The 19,862-nt window shown below is 37.8% G+C and overlaps 4 protein-coding genes and 1 long non-coding RNA gene across 24 annotated transcripts in view; 3 read left to right on the forward strand and 2 right to left on the reverse strand.

The window, feature by feature from the left end:
- LOC128893096 (disintegrin and metalloproteinase domain-containing protein 11) overlaps window positions 1-1,628 on the forward strand; it is a 50,985-nt gene extending 49,357 nt beyond the window's left edge. For 5 of the 17 annotated variants that reach the window (XM_054153871.1, XM_054153872.1, XM_054153873.1 and 2 more), the window contains one exon: window positions 473-1,625. In XM_054153871.1, coding sequence (XP_054009846.1) covers window positions 473-1,169 — 697 coding nt within the window. In that variant the 3' untranslated portion in view covers window positions 1,170-1,625. Of the gene's footprint in view, window positions 1-472 lie in introns of all 17 variants that reach the window. The other 12 variants (XM_054153880.1, XM_054153882.1, XM_054153870.1 and 9 more) reach the window with 7 other exon arrangements.
- Window positions 1,629-2,391: 763 nt separating this feature from the next.
- On the forward strand, window positions 2,392-4,800 carry LOC128893116 (protein phosphatase PTC7 homolog). The gene is made up of 5 exons (XM_054153930.1): window positions 2,392-2,977; window positions 3,328-3,507; window positions 3,582-3,780; window positions 3,891-4,147; window positions 4,617-4,800. The coding sequence occupies exons 1-5, from the start codon at window positions 2,752-2,754 to the stop codon at window positions 4,664-4,666; spliced, it is 912 nt and encodes a 303-aa protein (XP_054009905.1). The 5' UTR covers window positions 2,392-2,751; the 3' UTR covers window positions 4,667-4,800.
- Window positions 4,271-7,849, reverse strand: LOC128893120 (derlin-2). Its single transcript, XM_054153935.1, has 6 exons — window positions 7,575-7,849; window positions 7,408-7,473; window positions 7,071-7,238; window positions 6,780-6,902; window positions 6,538-6,701; window positions 4,271-6,463 (listed from the first exon to the last, which is right to left on the reverse strand). Exons 1-6 carry the CDS (start codon window positions 7,743-7,745, stop codon window positions 6,361-6,363), a joined length of 795 nt encoding a protein of 264 aa, XP_054009910.1. The 5' UTR covers window positions 7,746-7,849; the 3' UTR covers window positions 4,271-6,360.
- A 3,733-nt stretch (window positions 7,850-11,582) lies between these two features.
- LOC128893123 (pancreas transcription factor 1 subunit alpha-like) lies at window positions 11,583-13,574 on the forward strand. 4 transcript variants are annotated; one of them, XM_054153939.1, is made up of 4 exons: window positions 11,583-12,134; window positions 12,208-12,874; window positions 12,979-13,298; window positions 13,432-13,574. In XM_054153939.1, exons 2-4 carry the CDS (start codon window positions 12,603-12,605, stop codon window positions 13,569-13,571), a joined length of 732 nt encoding a protein of 243 aa, XP_054009914.1. In that variant the 5' UTR covers window positions 11,583-12,134; window positions 12,208-12,602; the 3' UTR covers window positions 13,572-13,574. The 4 variants fall into 4 exon arrangements, with proteins under 4 accessions (XP_054009914.1, XP_054009913.1, XP_054009916.1 ...); XM_054153938.1 differs by having other exon boundaries at window positions 11,583-12,874; XM_054153941.1 differs by having other exon boundaries at window positions 11,583-12,874; window positions 12,979-13,295.
- A 3,617-nt stretch (window positions 13,575-17,191) lies between these two features.
- On the reverse strand, window positions 17,192-19,824 carry LOC128893134 (uncharacterized). The gene is made up of 3 exons (XR_008461259.1): window positions 18,840-19,824; window positions 17,431-17,594; window positions 17,192-17,330 (listed from the first exon to the last, which is right to left on the reverse strand). It is a non-coding gene; the product is annotated as an uncharacterized LOC128893134 (long non-coding RNA).
- Between the last annotated feature and the right edge of the window lie 38 nt (window positions 19,825-19,862).

Raw genomic sequence — 19,862 nt, forward strand, 5'->3', positions numbered from 1 at the left:
AATAGTTGTAAACAATTTAAGACAACCATAGCTCCAAAGTAGTTCTGACTACACCACCTGTCATCGCAATAACTGTTAATTAATCAATATTAGGTACATAATTGATGTTAGTAGTGTTGTAGTTTAGATCTATGAGAACATTCAAGGGACTGTTTTCAGCCGTTCTACCTAGCACATAAATTTTATGAAAATCAGCGTGTGACAATTGGAAATGTACCCTTGTAAGTCGCAAAAGGTTATATTATGATTACATTAATTAGTAGAACAGATGTATTAGATGGGCTCTATTAGAAGGTAAGGCTCTATTTTGAGCTTTTCAGAGGCGGGTGCGAATGCGAGTGCGAGTGCGAGTGCGAGTGCGAGTGCAAGTGCGATCGCGATCGCGAGCGCGTGTACCGCCGTGGCGTACGTATGCAGCATTAGTGGTCGTGAGCTAGATCCAATGGGCTCGTGTAATCTTGTTATTTTCTAGTGATGCATTTATTCAAGCTCAACAACCACTAGCCCCATGGACTAGTGAGGACGGAGTGCAGCACCGACCACCGCAGCAGCCGGCGCCACCGCCGCCGCCGCCACCGCTGCCACCCACGATGACCGATGGTGCGATACCGTTGCTGCAACAGCGTCACCACGCTCATCGCGTATCACAATCTCAACAACTGCAACTGCACCAGCAACAGCATCAACATCAACATCAACGTCAACATCAACAACATCATCATCGACATCAGCATCAGCATCAACATCACCATCATCATCATCATCAACATCAGCACGCGCAGCAGTCGCAGCAACAGCAGCCGTCGTCGCAGCAACGTCAACAACAACAACATCAACAACAACAACAACACCAACTGCCGTTGGAACAACAACTGCCAATACAGCAGCGCGGCTATTATCCATCCCCGCCCCACACTGACAACAACGGTCTCGAAAACGGCGAGACTGAAAATGCTCAATCCCATCAACAACAAATGCTCCTCCCCGACGTTCGTGGAATCGATGTTAATCACTTGCCTAATATAAACAAATGCCCACTAGACGATACATTTAGTCTAGATTGTAACATAAATAATGGTTCCCCTAAAGAATTAAATACCAACAACACTAGTGATAATGAAAATACTGCCCTACTGCCCCCTTCGCATTTTCCTGAGTACAAGCATTGATAATTATTAATCGATGACAGATAGTGTCCATAAAACATAGTGGTGTGATTTAATCTTGAACTCGCATTTTATACTGAATAGTGTAAATATAACGATAAACATATTGATTGCGACATCAAGAAACAACAACACGAGAACAACAACAGCAGACAGGTATTAAATTATAATAAATTAAAATAATCTATATGAAATGTTTATTAATAAACATTAGTAAAGCGATTTACTCAAAGAAACGCGTCGCTCTTTTTCTTAACCCACGTAACGACATTAAAGTAACCAGACGTCGATGATTACCTTAATACGCAGGAATAAAAAGATGGCTAGTGGATCTGATTAATTATGGCATAATTTATTCAATTGTACACCAGCATTTGTTGTATAATTTAGAAGGCTAGTCAAATCTATTCTAATCTCTATACAGCATAGAGTAATTTAAATTAATTTGAATTTCCCGCCATAACTTGTCTCAGTGGCGTCATCGGTGGAGAAATGTCCAAGTTTGTAGTGAAAATAGTTTCCGCTATTTCTGCTAGACGGCGCCACTAATTAAAGAATTATTAATGAAAATGATGGTTTTTACATATTAACTATTATATGGTGGTGTTATGAATCAAAGAATCGTATTAATTATGAATTTATACGAAATGGAGAATAATTTATTGAACTACATCCGTAGCGCCATCTAGCGGAAATAGTTTGAACAATTTTCCCTACAAACTTGGACAGTTCCCCACCGATGACGCCACTGAGACAAGTTATGGTGGGAAATTCAAATTAATTTAGACTACTCTTCATGCTGTGCAAAGATAAGAAATTTACTAGCCTTCTAAATTATACAACAGATACTAGTGTACAATCTAAAAGTCATCGTCGAGGACTGACAACTGTAACGTTAGAGTGAGCGAGTGTGTGAGTTTTATTTACAAGTGTCCGAAATCTTGTAATTTGACTATCAACACCTAATGTACCAGTCTTACATTTATTCATTCTTCAGATTCATTTAATTCTTACTTTGTATTACGTTGTATGAATCTTATTTCAAATTCAATTATATTTTATTATCGATACAAGTTACTGTACTCCTAGTAAGGCTTATGCGCGCTTGGAATCTCATTGTCAGAAACTCTGAAAGTTCACAATCTCTACCTCGCACATTTATAATAATATTTGACTGCCATCTACCGATTTGAAGTCAGAGGCAAAGCGTATTAGCGTATAGCTATAGGGTTATGTGGGTGCAATACTGACGACAGTTCAGGTCAGTTCAGTTCAGGTTAGTTTGCGAATAGAGGAGGTAGCTTTATCAAAGTTTGTGTCGATTTCCACATCCCAGGTTCCAGCAGGCGATAATTTTAGTCAGAAAACGCTCCTCGAGCGTGGGTCGGAATCTGTGCTCGGTGTGACCCATGTTAAGTGTCATCAGGAACACTGACGACAGGCTCAATTAACATCACACATCTGATGACGGAATTATCAAGAAACATGCCTTCGATATGCTCGTAAATAAGCTGAACGAATTCATGCAGATTCGTCGTTTAATCGTGAAAGATGTGCGTCGACAGAGTTTGAGTTTCACCATACGATGCAATCCATTTATTGGACTGGAAGGCTGTTGTCTCGGGCGATATGGAACGGCATATCAAATTACACAGCGTGCACCGATCCTAACGTGAATAAGCACCGCGAGGCATCGTTCGTTTCTGCGGTATGTGGTTTCCCCAAAGACTTCACACGAGGACGAGTGCGCAAAGGTCAATTCGGTGACGATGCCTGGTTCAGTGCCAAATTCAAGGCTGCTGAAGTTATAGGTAATTTCAATTTCAATTTCAATTTCAATTTCAATTTAATGGCTCATTCCTAACATTAAGACACACTATGTATCGTTAATATCTGACTACAATACAGTGCGTCCATTAGTGTACCAGGTAATTTAATTGTTTACAATTCTGACTATCTTACCAATTCCAATGACCTTGAAATATGTTGTTAATTTACTCTTCCGTAAAATGATTTTACGTACGGATTTGTGTATAAAAGTATCGTATTTTTATATTTTATATATCTCCGCATCTTAAACAAACTTGTTTACTATCAAATTCTGTATTTGTTATACCAGCATCTTGCATCTAACGGTGCAATGTTCCTTATGATTCCTTAGGTGTAGCAGATGGTGTAGGTGGTTGGAGACACTATGGTATCGACCCAGGAGAGTTTTCTAGTTTTTTAATGAGAACTTGCGAAAGGCTAGTCTCAATGGGCAGGTTCACACCTTCGGAACCAGCTGGCTTATTAGCACGTAGTTACTATGAATTGTTAGAAAACAAACAACCCATTTTAGGTACTAATAATTTCTTCTTTCCTCTCATTTTTATTATTAAAAGTTTTTTAGTTATTGAGAAAATATAATTTTAGGTAGCAGCACTGCGTGCGTTATAGTTCTCAATAAAGACACCAGCAGCATTTATGCAGCTAATATTGGCGATAGTGGTTTCGTAGTTGTAAGAAAGGGAGAAGTAGTTCATCGTTCCTCTGAACAACAACACTATTTTAACACTCCGTTCCAGTTGTCCCTGCCACCTCCTGGGCACTCTGGTCTGGTACTCAGTGACAGGTATCCATTCTGTATCTCTTAATTTATATAATCAACGTTCTACTGTACTATGAGTTAATAGAGTGGTTTGTAAGATGTTGAAAAATATCATTATATTTTTTTTGCCTCAGTCCAGAATCCGCGGATACTTCTAGTTTTGGTGTTGAAGATGGAGATGTCATTCTTTTGGCAACAGATGGGGTGTTTGACAATGTCCCTGACCAATTGCTCATCACTGAAATGCGAAAAGTTCAAGGGGAACGAGACCCCACCAAAATACAAGGAGTCGCAAATTCGATAGCCTGGATGGCACGTAGCTTAGCCTTCGATGGCGCATTTATGTCTCCATTCGCCCAAAGTGCTAGAGAGAATGGAATTGACACTATAGGTATGTAAAATAAACGTATAAACAAACAAAGTAAATTAATTTCAGTGATAACATTAACTGGTACCTAAAAATTAATTGTTAATCGGACAGAATGGTCTTTGATCGCTCAAAAGACGCATAATATAATAAAAAATATATTCAATTTATTTATAAGATACATTTCACAATTTTTTATATCTTATGTGTGTACCTATTTCTTATACTTTGGTGATGGCTTTGCGTCAATGTTGATTTCCTTCTACGATATACCTTAACTATTCTTTAATTCTTATGGCTAGTATGAACAACTTGTACAAATGTATTTGATTTGAAATTCCTGGTGAAAGCAACGTGTTTTCAAATAGATCGATTATATAAAGTATTCTAGGACGATCTTAGACTTAATCATTAATCTTTACGCTGGGATAACATTCAAATGAATTGAAAAACACGTTTTTAATCCCCCGGGTTTCTGTTTTGTATTTTTCAGGTGGTAAACCAGATGACATTACAGTGCTTCTAGCAACGGTGGCAATATAATAAATATGTACAATAGAGTCTTGATCATTGTATTATAGTCCATGTCATTGCGTATATGTACCTAGTTATACATCATTATATCCTGTTATGATAATCATTTACTATTTAAATCAAATAAATGGTTTTGTAAATCATTTTGTGAATAATCTTCCTTGCAATCACCATTAAAAAAAATAACAATTTTTAAATAAACAAAATTCTGTTTTTTTTTGTTTTTTTTTTTTTTAAATGTTTACAGAAACATCAAAAGTTTCAATATTTTTTACCATGAAATTATAACTATTATATGGCACAATAACATGCAACACTGTAATGCATTACGGATAAGAGCTTGTTGTATTTCATTTGTACAATGTTAAAAAAAATTAGAAGAAACTCCGAAAAATTGCTAATAAAATTGAAAATTTAACTTTTACACAAAAAAAAAATTCCAACACAAATAGCGTTATGTACACGGTCAAACTAAATGGAACTATTTTCTTCATTTCAGCGGTCGTATAAATACGTTTAATAAATACATATTTTCAACTAGTATTTACAAATCGTTAAGTCATAGATAATCGTTCAACTGGGAATTAATTGCAATACTATGGCCTTCGCCATTCCGTACATTTTCTCATAACCATAGATTGACAAATGTACCATTCCAGATTACGTTAGAATTCATTCTTTTGTTGATAATGATAAGTACATCACAGTATAACATGCAACATAATGACTCGAAACAAGCAAATAACCGCTACGGCAAACCCCTATTACGCAAAACATTAAATGATTTTAATCGTATCGTAATATTAGCGACGAAAGAAAGAAACGAAAATTAATTCCCTGATTAACAACTACGTTTGTTTAAACGTTATACATATGACCCGATATTTCTAAAAACAGTTCATTTCCATAGAAGTACATGTATATACATAACTCATTACACGTCTTTTTTCCTCTCTCATTCATGTGCACAAATTACAAACACCAACAGGAAAGGGAATGCTATTTTACATTTGGTTAAACATTGTCACCTCTTGTCACCTTGAAATTATTAACTTATATTTTAATATTATTTTTATCAAATGCCCATAAAAAATCAAATGTACTATTATGTAATTAATATTATAAAGTCCAGGGACTTGTTTAAAACAGTGGAATAAATAAAAAATATTATGTACATCACTTATTTACGAGTGGTTTTTACAGTAGAATTTTTCTTGGAACCAGGTGGTTCAATTTTATGGTAAAAACAGTACTTTGTGTATGAAATAAATGAAATGTGTCGAAAAGAAAGGACACAAGGTTTGCAATTTTCTATGTTTATCGTATGAGGCACAAGATCGTAGTGGAAATTTATACTAAGCGCAATACTTAGTTGACAATCGCGCGTATCAAAATGTACCGTAATAATCGATCGTTTGAGAAATACTGTTTTCATTGATAATTATAATTACATATCCATTGCAAGTAAAGCCAACATTTTTCGCATAGAAAATTGTAACCTCTGTAAAAAATTGGAAGTCTTTTCTCATTATATTCCACGTGGCATCGTTGACAGCGTAATTACTTAATTGAAGTAATTACTTAGTACTCTCATTAGTAACTGGGAAAATTAAGGAACAATGTTGTATACGTAGTAATATAAAAATTTACTTGATATGCCAATCGGTAAGAGACGATTTGGAAGCAGGACTTGAAACTTAGAATCACTGCACGTTGGCTTCTTGACCCCAATTGAATCCACCAGGGCGGTCTTCCGGTGGTGGAGTGTAGTCTGGATCTTCTGGATGTGCGTCAAACAAAGTCTTACTACAAACAAACACGTGCAGCAGTATCTTTATCGAAACATATCGATTTACTACACTTGTGTTGAAATAACTCACAGTATTTGTGGAGTCTTAAGGACATGGAAACCTCCTCTTAAACGTGGTAATACATCCTCGGCGAAGTAGTACATGTGTCCTACGGCCATTCCAACTAGGTCCACCCATATTGTATTACCAAGAAGTACAGAAAATCCAAGAAGCACCCAAGGCAAATACGGTGCCTAAACAAGTATAAAATACGCTTAACGGCAACCTGCTTTTCTACATTTATAAATAAGAAACTTGACGTTCAAACTTACTTGAAAGTTTATCAGTCCAAAGAAATTCAGTCTGACGAATGGGTTTCGTCTCGACCAAACATAGACCAACATAATTGTAAATGCGTGGCCTAGGAAAAATAAATTAACAAAAAAGCCAAATGTCTATGGCAAGTTAAGGAAGACTGCATTTAATGACTTGTACGAATCTATGTAATTAACGTAACATTTGAATTCATGCTCTTAAAATAATATGGAGAGGTTAGAATTCTAACAATGTACAAATACTTTTGCAACTTGCAGAATATAATAAAAGAAATATTGCAAGGATACGATCATACATATGCCTCCAAAGATAAACATCATCACAAAGTCGGCTGTCCTTCTGCGGAATGATCCTTCTTCCAGCATTCGACAATACCGATAAGTAAAGATTATATTGAAAAAGAAGTTGAAACCCAAGTGTCCAAAGAATAAAAACGTCGTTATTAATCTCCATAGCTGAAAAAATGTTACAAATTATCTAGCAATCATTCGTTGGACAAATGTTACTCTGTAGTAGTCGATATTAATAGAGGCTTTTGCATCCTTCGAATCAGGTATTTCAATGTTTTATACGTTGCGTAGATGTTAATATCGACTACGAGCATGAAAGTTTCGAATATCTTACCTGATATTGTTCAATTATCAGTGTGGGATTAAAGTACAACCGAAACGGAGACACCAAGTCTAGTTGCTAGAATGAGAAAAGAAAGATAACCTTACGGTTACTTTGTCGGAGATAATACGTATTCTATACATGCGGAGGAATTTTTGGAGGAAAGTTCTTTTACAAACCACAGCAAGAGTCGTGATGACAGAAGCTGTTGTGTAAGCTCGTGTCACCACGGGCATTTGCATGTATTCCTGCCGTAACCATTGGTAGGCCATTGGTGTGTTGTGTTGTGATCTTCCGTATACCCAGAGACCAATATTGTTTCTAGACTCTTCCTCTCCACAGTTTATCATCACATGTTGCTCATCACTGTGCGTTATCTAAATTTAATCGTTACCCACATCACAACAAATTTGTTATGTTCACTTTTCGTACACGTAATACGTGAAATTGGTTAGAATCAAATCATGCGATATCTCGATTCAACGTCCTTATCGATAGTGATCTCGTGGACTTTTTGTATTCGGTGAGCGTTTGAATTTGAACCAATTGTTGGTAAACTCACAATCAGCGGTTTATCTGAAAATAAAAACTTTTGTTTACGAGATCAATGAAAATTGAAATTTCTCTTTTATTGTCATTGTCATTGTATCATTGTATTGTGTCAATGTTGCACGCAGGAATATTACAATTTACAATTTACAATTTACAATTTACAATTTACAATTTACAATGTACAATTTACAATTTACAATTTACAATTTACAATTTACAATTTACAATTTACAATTTACAATTTACAATTTACAATTTACAATTTACAATTTACAATTTACAATTACATTTATAACGTTGGACAAACGTTGTACAAATATTTGTGGTATACAATACTTTTTTTATTAAATATTATTATATTAAAAATATTATTTTTAAATCTGTTTAGATAAGTAAATTGGAATAAAGGGGAGAAGGATTTATAGATCTATAGATTGGCAATCGGTGAAATCCCCAAGCAGAACTTTGGAATTAAACGTTCTATTGAAAACGCACTGATCAACGAAGAGATATCAAACATTATCTGGCTCGGTCAATAGAAATATCTTGATTATACGATGCATTCAATATACATTCAATATGCATTTATTCACGAGGAAATTATAAATGTTTGCGACCAACACTTTATCTGAAATCTTGTGCGTACGAACAATCCCGCATGACCTTGTCTTTCTAATAAATGATTTATGATATATAATATTAAATCTCTAATAATAAAGAAATACATTGAATTGTAGCTTTCTGCTTACTTACTTACTTACTTCCTATTCTTTTCTCAAGATTGCGCCATCTTTTTATCCAAAAGTTTCTAAATTCTAAATCCTACCTAAACGTCTTTCGAATGTTTAAGGACTTGTTCTTGGTCCGGATGATTGATAGTGGCAGGGACGTTGAACGATAACAGATCGATTCTATGGACACGGGAAATCGAGGGGCAAAGGTTGTGCAGCCAAGCATGGAACGTTCAGGGGATCGTGCCCTCCTGGCAGAGGGCTCGGTTATGGGGACACCGCAGGGGGTAAAACATCCCCTCGCGTACCGGAAACGGATGCAGGAGTAGATATTAGACAGGTGGCTTGGAATTTGCTCGTGCTGGCCGATGGTTAAATTAGTCGACGATTCGGACGACTAGCTCGGTGGCGCATCCGACCATTCACCAACGATCGGATGTTTCGAGACAAACGTTGAGCAAGGTGTGCCTACGATATACCTGTATGTACGTGTACACCTACCATCTTCCATTACGCGCTTTTTCAAGTTATACATTATGATGATATGCAAAATGGTTCTGTCTAGATAGGGTCACCGGTAGAGTAGAGTGAAACTAGAGACGAGCAGTGAAAGCTACACGTAAATATAAATATGAATCGAGACCGAGTATGAATCGATTTCACACTCCCGCTGAGTATAAATTAATAGACAGTTTGGGGTTGAGCCGTATTTCGAGTGGGTACCAGGATGTTCTGGGGGCTGTGCCAACTACCAGGTGTTGACCACGAGTTCCTGGATGCTGGGATGCACCATGAAAAATCGGTTACACGCACATGGGTCGTCCGTTTGGTCCCTTGGAGGGATGAGCTTTCATAAACAGACCCAGTTCACTTTTCATATTTTAGTGCAAGTTGTAACTGTTGATACATTTAAAGTATAAAGTATTACTTTTTTCAGAAGATCAGCATTAGCAGCATTTTTATTCTTTTAACTGCACGTCCTGCACGAGTGGAAGTGCGCACACGTGTGCGGGGGGATTCCATTTAAATCCGCCGATCCCCTTCGGTTATCTCTCGATCTCGAGGATCAAAAATCCTATGGCACAATGGAGCTGCCCTGATCCAGTATTTTCGTTTCGGATTAGATCCAAACAAGCTGCGGTTTACAATCCGCGAATCGATTTCTGCAAATTTTTGCACCTGCACGTCCAATCGCATCAGACACCGCCATCTAATGGATACGCCAAAGACTTTCACATTTAATTTGTTTTATTCGGTTTATTAACGTGATAGCATTCGTGTAAGGGCGCGCGACGTGACGCCGACGCCCTAAATTGTATCCGTGGGAAACAGATAAATCGTCTCTATGATTTCCTTTGGAACGAAACACCAGATGGAGCGAATAATTCACCCGGTGAGGGTACACGGAGGGTACACCCTCTTAATTGCCACTGTGTTAATTATCTAGACTCGACGGACGCGTTTGATAAATATAGTGGGAAATCGATATATAATGCGTTACACTTTATGCCCAGTCGTATGTGTAGTCGGGGCGTCAAAGAAAACGGTTAGAGGGAAACCAGTTAGTTTCCACCTGGAGAGAAACTAGCTCGATAACATTACGATTGCAAAGTGATAGTTTGCTTTGTTGCATTCCGTAAGCAAATAATATGTACTTTCCGCTGGTATTATTATAATAACGCACATATTCGTTTTACCGCGTTGCGCGAGTAACAGGACTCGAGAAAATATACACATGTACGCGGTTTTCTCGAAAAATAGAGCTACGACTCGACGATTAACCATTATCATTAGTAACAGTAATAGAAACCTGTTTCATAGCTAAATTGAGCAGTGGGATCGTTCTCGTTAAGGGAGTCTCGAAACTGTTGCAATTTCATGGCTAGCAACTAGCAACGGTTGCCTGTAAAAAGAGCACGAATCAAAGGTGCAATGGGAAAGGAAATCAGAGGCACGTGCCATGCACGTGTACACCAGAAATGGTGGCTAAGGGTTCATCGAGGGTTAACCGCTTAGGCGACATTTGGCCCTGGAACGGTAACGTGTAATTATGCGTCTCTGTAACAGGTTCCACCTGATTTCTGTTGTATTATTATCTACCCCAGAATTCTATTATTTAATAACGCAGGCTGTCGCGACAGCATGTTCACCGGAATCGCGTGTCACGCTGAACTGAAATTGTAATGCCAGCAATAAATGCACAATGTTGTTTGTGTACTATCGCAGTTGCCGAAGCCAAGTGAGACCACCGTGGGAACTTGTCTCGGCAAACAGGTCTCGCAGAAAATTCTCTTGATCTTTGCGTAATTTACCGCGACCTAATCCAGACCTAATCCATTTGGTTATTCGAGGTTCATCTTTCGTAAGAATTTTCTCTAGGTTCCGTGAATTCTTCTCAACAAGGAGAGCGTAGTTTGATAGAGTGTCAGATTTACAAGTTACTTATTGTTAGTCGTGGCTGTTGGTACAAGTGGGAACGTTTAACGTTGAATAAGTGAAATATCTTCGAGGTCGCCAATTTGTTCCGATGAGTTGGAATTGTTCGTTACACCTACAACGAAGAATGTAAAGGAACAAGGAAACGATTAGACTATAGCTGTCTAAGGTGAAATAGATCGGTCATTAAACTCGTTCGACAAAGTAATTTTCTAACGTACATGTACACGTAATGTGAAATATCCTCAAAGTGACATTTTTTCATCGAGTTATCCAGCAGCGAGGTTCTCCGAGGCTACCTTATCAGATCAATGAAAAGGCGGAACTAGCAACTTGGCAACCAGAGGTAGGCAGGCTCCGCCAGCAGGCAGCTCGACGAATGGGGATGGTGGCTGGGGTTTCAACCCTGGGGAATGGCTTCCACCCTCCACTTTTCCCTTTCATGTCAGTTGCGCGAGATCACCTGAACCAAGGTGACCGTCCCGTGGTGTCAGTGTCACTCTTGCTGAATTCTTCCATAATTCTTAAAGATCGCGAATGGATGTCGCTTAAAGTCTCGTCAAGTTTCGCGCTTTGCTTGGTAAATCTACGTTCGAGCCCCCATTAAAAAAACGTGAATTTCCTCTTGGTCAGAACAGACAGAAGAATCTGAACGTCCCAACTGAAGAAATGAGTGTCGAAGCGTCCAAGACTCAAGAATGACATCGGAGATGAACCAAAATACACACGTCAAACGGCATTGGGTAAAATTGGTGAACGTTACGAGCACGAATCGAGAATGAAGACGATCCTTCTGGAACTCTCTGGACCTGGCTCCATTTCCGTGAAGGATCCCGGCTCGCATCGGTTAGGGTACACGCTGATAAGTGTTTGGACAAATCTGGTCACGTGCCCTGACCTCTTGCCGCCACGTGTCGGTGTTTAAAAGCATTTCCTAGCACGCACCAGGGGACACGTGGCTTGATAAAATCGGTGGATCCCCGGGACGTGACCAAGGGTGCTTAAACAGGAATTCCTATGGTAACTGTTTGGTAATCCCATGGTAATGGGATCGGACGGTTGACCGTTAACTGAAAAATCCCGATTCGTTTAGAGTTCGGAAAAAGAGTGGACCCTAAGCCCGATTTCTTCGAGTCTCTGGAGGATATCCAAGCGGAAAAACTAGAAAAACGATCGAGGTGTCAAGTGTTTCAGATAAATAGACTCGCGAACCGAAAAGTAGACTCTTCGGGCCCTCTGGACCGTAACGTACAATAGACTCTCCGAACTCTAGTTGTCTCTCTGAACTTTAGTAGACGCTCTGGTAGAAATTCTTGCAAATTTAATGTTTCTCGTTTACTCGAAATTTTCCAAATTCGTTATCGCAAAGTCATCGTTTACCAATCTAGTCAACGTCCAGTCAGCGATTCTAGTCGTAAAGCTCGAAGAATTTCAAGTTATGGACAGCGTTGGTTAACATATCTATCAGGAGCAGATAGATTCTTCAAGATGTATTCGATGGATAATATCGAGCTGGACATGATGAATAGGCAGTACATGTACGAGGCTCACAGTTTTCTGGGCAATCCAGCCATTCCTGCTTTGCCGCCGCATTGCGGCCCGCCGACCGCGGCCACTCTGCCTCCGATTCCATCGCAACTGGTCTCTCATCCTCCTGGAAGTACTGGGAGCACCAGTGGCAGCGAAATTTACTTGTACGACGAGAATAGCAGCGACAATGAGAGTGCTTACAGTAGCGACCAGGAGAACCACTCCAGAGAGTGAGTATTTTGCGTTGAAATTCCTACAGGCCTACAGCAACAGTCACTCAGACCTCAGACCTCAAGCTCGCTTAGAGAAATAAACATGTTACGATTGTTTCCAGAAGAAGTCAGAGCAATAGACGCAACGGGGCATCGGGAAAGAGTCCAAGACAGGCGGTGCAGCAGAGGCAGGCCGCCAACATGAGGGAAAGGCGGCGTATGCAAAACATAAACGACGCCTTCGAGGGTTTAAGGGCTCACATACCGACTCTTCCCTATGAGAAGAGGCTCTCCAAAGTTGACACTTTAAAGTTGGCGATTGGATACATAAAATTCTTGAACGAACTGGTCAGAGCAGACACGGGCAACGATCCCTTGACAGGAAACGGTGGACACTCGAGATGCTCCGGTCGGGACGACGCTAAGAAGGTCATAGTTCGTGGTGAGGCCAATACCGATCGTACTTTCATCATTTTCTTATTTCACGACGATTTAAAGGATATCCGTATCCTTATTCCTTGGGCAGAAGGCCAAGTTACTCGAGGTGTTAACTATTTCTGATGGTCAAATTTCAGGCAGCGAGGGGAATCCCTTCATTTTTCATTCTCTATCCTGGTCCAGGAAGTCGGATATTTCCTCGAATGGAACGATGTACGCAAAGGTCTGGACACCAGAAGATCCACGAGCATCGAAGAACGGTTCAACGTTTGAGTAAAACTGTTCAGGTCTTCTCGATGATCCAGTGTTTCTCAATCAATGGCTAGGATCCATTTCAAATCTTTGCAAACAAATTACTGAAAAGATAAAGAGAATTTACATTTCATTCAAACATTATTAACTTTCGTTTAATTTGATTTTAAATAATAATTATAATTTAATATTATATTTGACATTCTATTTTATATGTAACTTCAAATTAAATTGAAATTTATTTTGAAAAACTTTTTTTTTTGGGCCAAAATAACTGCTCCCCATGTAATTTGGTTTGTTCTTTGGAAAGGTTGAGAAGCACTGTCTTAACTGTTATTTAGTATTTAAGGACCGATAACTCTAGTCATCTTTTTATAAATTTCTTCAAACGTTAGTTCCTTGAATTTCGAAATTAACCTTCAGGAATATAATTATTTTTGAATAGAAACAAAGATTTTTGTCTTCTTTTAGTCGATATCAACTACATATATATGTAATACAGTACTGCGCGTGCAATTGTTGTAAAATACACTTTTGTGTCATTTAATTGAAGAAATCTAGTCAAACTCTGCTAACGTTAACAGTATTATTATCGTTAATGCTATTATATCTAATTATTGTATCTGACGAAACGGTAACAAGTCAAAAACGAAGGAAATGTTACTTTTATTATTAATTTAAGTGAAAATCGAATCTAACGATAAGCACAATTTGTATTCGGATAATAAAGTAATAGTGTGAATTTTAATGAAATTTTGATAATTCGCATTGAAATTTGCGAGAAACAAATAAACGATTTAATAACGTGTAGACTGGACTGGACTGGTAAACTGAACGTTTCTTCTGATTTCTTTGTAGCAATGGTCAAAACGCTTATACTATATACAAACAATTTATGAAGATTCTGTCGGAATATATGTATGTTTCTTTTCATCGATAAAAATTGTGTTTTTATTTTTCGTGAAAAATTCTTCCGACGGAATTTTAATTTTTGTAAATACAAAACACTGTTAGAAGTAAATAATGTATAATACGAGTAAGTAGGTATCGTTTGTACGTGAAAAAAGACGAATAATAGAAATCGAAATAATTGTCGACACCGTTGTCATCGACGCCAAATAAATTAATAGATACTTCGACTTTACCATTGTTTTCAATTTTTTCCTGATGTATTTTCCCTGCTTTCCCATTCTTTTGCAATTCTTTAATTCGATTAATTATTTACTATCTCTTTGATTTCTAAATTTCCCAGTATTCTCAATCATCTGCATTAAATATACAGTTACACTTCGATATTCAGATTGTTCAAGTCTTGCATTGTAAATCAAGAAAATTTGAACTTTATCGGAGCGCATTGACCAAATGTACGTCGCAAAATGGCGGATGGAAAACCGTAAAAAAAAAAAAGAAAAAAGAAAATGAAAAAGTACAACAGTAAACACTTGCGGAAATTGTAGCATAGAATTCGACAAAAATGGGAGCAGAGAAGGAAGCTAGGCTGGAAGAGGGAGAGTGATCGTGGGCGGTACGTCGATATTGCGGCGTCGCGTCGCGACGCTCTGCAACGCGAGAATAATGGCGGCGACGCCGACGGCTGCGACTCTTCCCACGGGCACGATCCTCTTTCCCTCTTTGCTATTTTTCCAGTATGAACAAATAGTCTTTGAAAATAAGAATACTAGCATTCTATTTATTAACGAAAATATTGTTGTTTGTGAATGGAGTTACGTTAGAATAGCAAGTTATTAGAAGACTTGTAGAACACTTATCAATAAATCACGTTGATAAGTCTGGAATTGAAATAGAGTGAAAATAATTTTCCCAAAGAAGATTAAGACTATATCTGTGACGTTGCCGAGCCACAGTAGCCCACAGCATGACGTGGGGCTGGCTGGGGCAGTTATCAGCTGTGAAAACAGCATTGTTTATAGACACCGCGACACAATGATGTGTAATTGAATCCATATTCTACCCTGTTGTATACGGACCCTTTCAACAGAAGCGGAACACCCCTGGTGCCAGGGGGTGGTTACACTTAACGGTTTGGAAATCGAGGGTGGCCGACGATTTGTGGACAATTAGGGAAGATGTACATGGCCCTATGGACGAATCAACCTTTTCCGGACGTTGTCCTTTCCTTTCCTTTTCTTTTCTTTTCTTTCCTTTTTTTTTTTGTTTGCTCTACTTTCCAATCGCTTCTTTTTCTAACTCTATTCATTTTATACTCTATTATCTATTGTTCTATCTCTACGATATTCGACCCTATCGCGTCATCGAAGTGATGCAAACATTATCTACGATTTACCCAGGTGTGTCTATACACCTGCTCTTATCATCATCGTTCGATACTGTTTGTAACAGTAACACGTGTTATCTTTGACACTTGTACCAGAGTGGCGATTTAAACCCTAAAATATTGCGATGCAGTACAGGATCCTCCTGTGATTATCTCAAGCAATGTTTGCCACTTGGGCTAGTTTCATACTAACACTACTAATAACAATGGTATCTCCATATGAGCGTTTTCAAGCCAATTCTTTATTAATTTTCATGTTAAATTCTACGCTGTACTTTGCACTCTAAAACTCTAAAGTAACTCCCCGCGTTTCATTTGAACGAATCCCTGAACAACTGAAGCTTCCTGGACAAAGATGAGCTTGCGATGCTTGAACGTAACGTAACATTGCTATTACGAGATGAATCGAGAATTAATACTTTATTTGTGCGACACTCCAGCTGCGAGGCTCAACACAAGTGCGACCCTCGTGACAAGAGGGTGTTCTTAATGCGTCTCTGATACGCGAATGGGGCTGCAAGCGGTTTTCTATGGTTTGCTAATTTTCACGGGATCACGGTACTGTGACGTTCGAGCCGATTAGGTTCAACGTGGGGTACCGAACTTTCGCGCCTTCCCTCCGCCCCTTAACCACTTATTTCTCCATGGACTACGCGCGGCGGTTTCTAATCGCTTTCGGAATAAAATCAAATTAATGAACACGTCGATTCTTTCGAAATATCAAATAACTCATCATTCGAGAATTCGTTATTAGTCAATCTAGCCGGATAGCTAGATACATTTTTCACGATTAGAGAGAGACATTGAACTTACGTTGCTGTTTGTAAAAACAAGTAGCCTAGGCAGTGTAATTGGTCTGATAAGTAAGTATTATAATTGAATACTCTAAAACAGTAAAATTTCTAGACAACAGAGTTTGGCGGTGAAAAGCTGAGAATCGAATTAATGGTGTTACATTCAAAGGCAGAAATTTAGGGGGTCCGTTACACCGGCGCGGGATATTTCGAGTTGAGGGGTGCCCCGAGCAAAAGAGAGCATTCACTTCAGTCACCCTTCCGTCCCGCCCCACCTCAAACCAGATCCCTCCAGGGTGAAAATTGGGGCACGCAAATACCTGGACAGCTGCGTTCTGGGGGTGTTTCCAGAAGCTGTAACGGTGGACCTAGACGGATCACTTTTATGCTCGTAATTTACTCGGAATATACTCCGACCGATTGTCGTGGTCCGGGGAACACCATTACTCTACTCGATTGTCATCAGTGAGCGATTAGATTCCTGACACAGCTACATTTCCTTTTATTTAACCTGTTACCAGTTTACATGCATCAATTGAATAATATCAAACTCAGTTGCCCATAATCTTTGTCACAGATATGCTTAATAACAAATAAAATATTACGTTAATGTTTCTCCCCTTCCTGTATAAAATCCTTCTATTTCTTTTCTGGGAACTGGGAAACCCCCGTCACCATATGTTTCTGGAACACACTGTAATATGTTAATTCGAAAATCTAAATTGAACAAATTCCTTTTCGCAATTGTATCCTTTAAACATAATCCATGACATACAGTGTATTCGTATACTCACTGTGTAATATTGATTCGTTGGAGACGAGGTCGCAGGTGGTATTTCCCACGATTGTTGGCCATCACTAAGACAAACGTCAGGGATTTCTTTGCAGTCTTAGAAATACTCGCAAATTTTGCAAACATCGTCAACCTCGAGGTTTTCGTTACAATTTTTAATTTTACCTATAAAATTATAAATAATAAATAATTTACTTTATTGTTAATCTTGAAAATATTTTAAGATCTATGAATATACATATAATGTTGGTTCAAGTTTTTGTACAATGTTAAATTTTTTCATTCTGTGTCTGCAAAATGATGCCAAGAACCATTAAAAAATGAAATACATCTATCGTATATACATATATAGGGTATTTGTAATTGTTGCAGATCGGCGCGGTTTGACATGTTTGCTACAAGGATTTTTGAAACATGGACAAGAAATTATCAGTACAATATCGGTATCTTTTTATTTGGGTACAAATCCCTTGTTTAGATAACAATCAAAACTTTCAAAATGCTCGAGTTCTCGAGAAAAAGCTAATGGAACTTCATCTGCTTTCAATACATTCCCCAACAGTTTGTATTCGTTGATAAAAAACAATGAACTTAACGATGCGTCAAACCCCAATGGTTCAATTTCAGGAACAAATATTTTACAATATTTGTATTTACAATACTTAATACGATCTACGTCTATGCTAAACGCATGATTTCTGTGTACATAAATATATACGTACAAAACATTTAAGATAAATCTACAAATAGAATATTCTAATAAACAGAGGTTCACTGGGTTTACGCAAAGTTTACAACGGAATTCGATTAAGTACAGAAAATTACTTCTTAAAATATGTCTTGTTATCAAAGAATGATACAATTTTGTTCGCGTTCATGAATTTTTTACGTTTTTTGTAACGATCTCTATCGTTAAGTTAGTGGTAAATACTTATTCTTGATATTTTCTTGCTTGTTGTGTGCATAAACCCAATATTCTCTGTTAGAGAAGACTTTGGTGAAATTAAAAGTGAAATTTCCAAGCGACGAGCTTCCATAGTCGATCCACGGCGGATTAGGAACACAATAATTCATTTGTACACCAACTGAAAGTGAACACAAGAACGGGAATCGGCGTTTTTTTCTCACTGCAGCGTGAACATAATTCATTCAAGTATCGTTAAACAAAACTAAGAGTTACGTATCCTCTTTTTCCCGGAAAAAGTTTAATCTCAGGCAAAACAAAGTCGATTACAGTTTTGAAATGTTTTTAAACGACGCAATATTCAAGAGATTGAGATGTTTAATGATTTGCAAAAATTTGGCACGGCCTGCTGTGTAAAAATATTATCGTACTGCTCTTTTAACTTTGATCATACTATTCTGTCGTGCATGCTTCGCTCTTTCTCGCATCCTGTCGTACAATATTACCTTAAACGTACAGCAACACTACATTGATAATGCATAAAATACTCTTCATCGGTATAAATTGTTGTTTTCGATCATCGTTTATCTTCTCTTTTTTTTTTTTTTTACACTTTTCTTATTTTTCTCAGAAACTTTCTCGGCTTTCCACAAGGTAGTTGATTGCGGATCTTCGTTGATCCATACTTTACAACTCTACACCCATTATGAGACAATTGAGAAGGTTAGAACCTTAAAATTAATGGAAACAAGTTGTACATTGTCTGGATCTCGATCCATGTGTGTTTTTATAAATTAAAAATATATCTCTGTCGAGATGATTCTTCCAAGACTGAGAAAAAAAGACAGTGTATTATTTATTGCGGGAACATTCAAAATTCTTATCCGGATAAAAGGTTTGAATAACAAACAAAAGATAAACAACTTCTTATCTGTTTGATGAATATTACAATCTTCAAGCAAAATGTAAAACGTGCACAATACTTGGGTGAGAATTTCTTACTAGATGCACAATCAACGTACGCTGAGAAAATACGAATTTTTTATAGTAAATCAATTTTCCCTGAGTGGTGACGAGCCATTTTGAAGATTTGGTGTCCTCGTGATCTACCACTACTATCATCTCATACTTGCATACACATTATCTTTATCATACAGTGTAAGCTTAAAAATTCTTGGCGCAGCTTTACAAAATTTACACGTTCAACCAAAAACAAATCCATTTCTCACGTAATCCTCTAACACGTTCTAAAATTCTCCTTCCGTACCGTACTAATTAAAACAAAGAACACAATATGGTAAACATTTTCGTTTTTTTTTTTTTTTTTAAACATTTTCGTTCTTCACAAGGGAACGAAGCATTGATATTTAAATAATGTAGGCTTGGCAGCCAGGCAGTGGTATAGAAAACAAACGGAAAAAATGATTCGAATCGATTGGAACATGCTGCACATTCAAACTCTCTACTCTTCAAACTCGGATACTTTTCAAATGAGAAGGATGTTTCTTCTTCATCGTAATCAGTAGAAA

This window comes from Hylaeus anthracinus, unplaced genomic scaffold, assembly GCF_026225885.1.
Source record: "Hylaeus anthracinus isolate JK02 unplaced genomic scaffold, UHH_iyHylAnth1.0_haploid 2, whole genome shotgun sequence".
Classification (NCBI taxonomy): domain Eukaryota; kingdom Metazoa; phylum Arthropoda; class Insecta; order Hymenoptera; family Colletidae; genus Hylaeus; species Hylaeus anthracinus.

Excerpts from the sequence above, each read along its gene's own strand:
- LOC128893116 (XM_054153930.1), top strand. The coding sequence starts at position 2,752 with ATGCAATCCATTTATTGGACTGGAAGGCTGTTGTCTCGGGCGATATGG. Across the intron at positions 2,978-3,327 it reads CAAGGCTGCTGAAGTTATAG|GTGTAGCAGATGGTGTAGGT; the intron begins GTAATTTCAATT and ends ATGATTCCTTAG. Across the intron at positions 4,148-4,616 it reads GAATGGAATTGACACTATAG|GTGGTAAACCAGATGACATT; the intron begins GTATGTAAAATA and ends TGTATTTTTCAG.
- LOC128893120 (XM_054153935.1), bottom strand. The coding sequence starts at position 7,745 with ATGATAAACTGTGGAGAGGAAGAGTCTAGAAACAATATTGGTCTCTGG. Across the intron at positions 7,239-7,407 it reads TGATAATTGAACAATATCAG|CTATGGAGATTAATAACGAC; the intron begins GTAAGATATTCG and ends ACATTTTTTCAG. Across the intron at positions 6,903-7,070 it reads TTGGAGGCATATGTATGATC|ACATTTGGCTTTTTTGTTAA; the intron begins GTATCCTTGCAA and ends AACTTGCCATAG.
- LOC128893123 (XM_054153938.1), top strand. The coding sequence starts at position 12,603 with ATGTATTCGATGGATAATATCGAGCTGGACATGATGAATAGGCAGTAC. Across the intron at positions 12,875-12,978 it reads CAGGAGAACCACTCCAGAGA|AAGAAGTCAGAGCAATAGAC; the intron begins GTGAGTATTTTG and ends GATTGTTTCCAG. Across the intron at positions 13,299-13,431 it reads TAAGAAGGTCATAGTTCGTG|GCAGCGAGGGGAATCCCTTC; the intron begins GTGAGGCCAATA and ends GTCAAATTTCAG.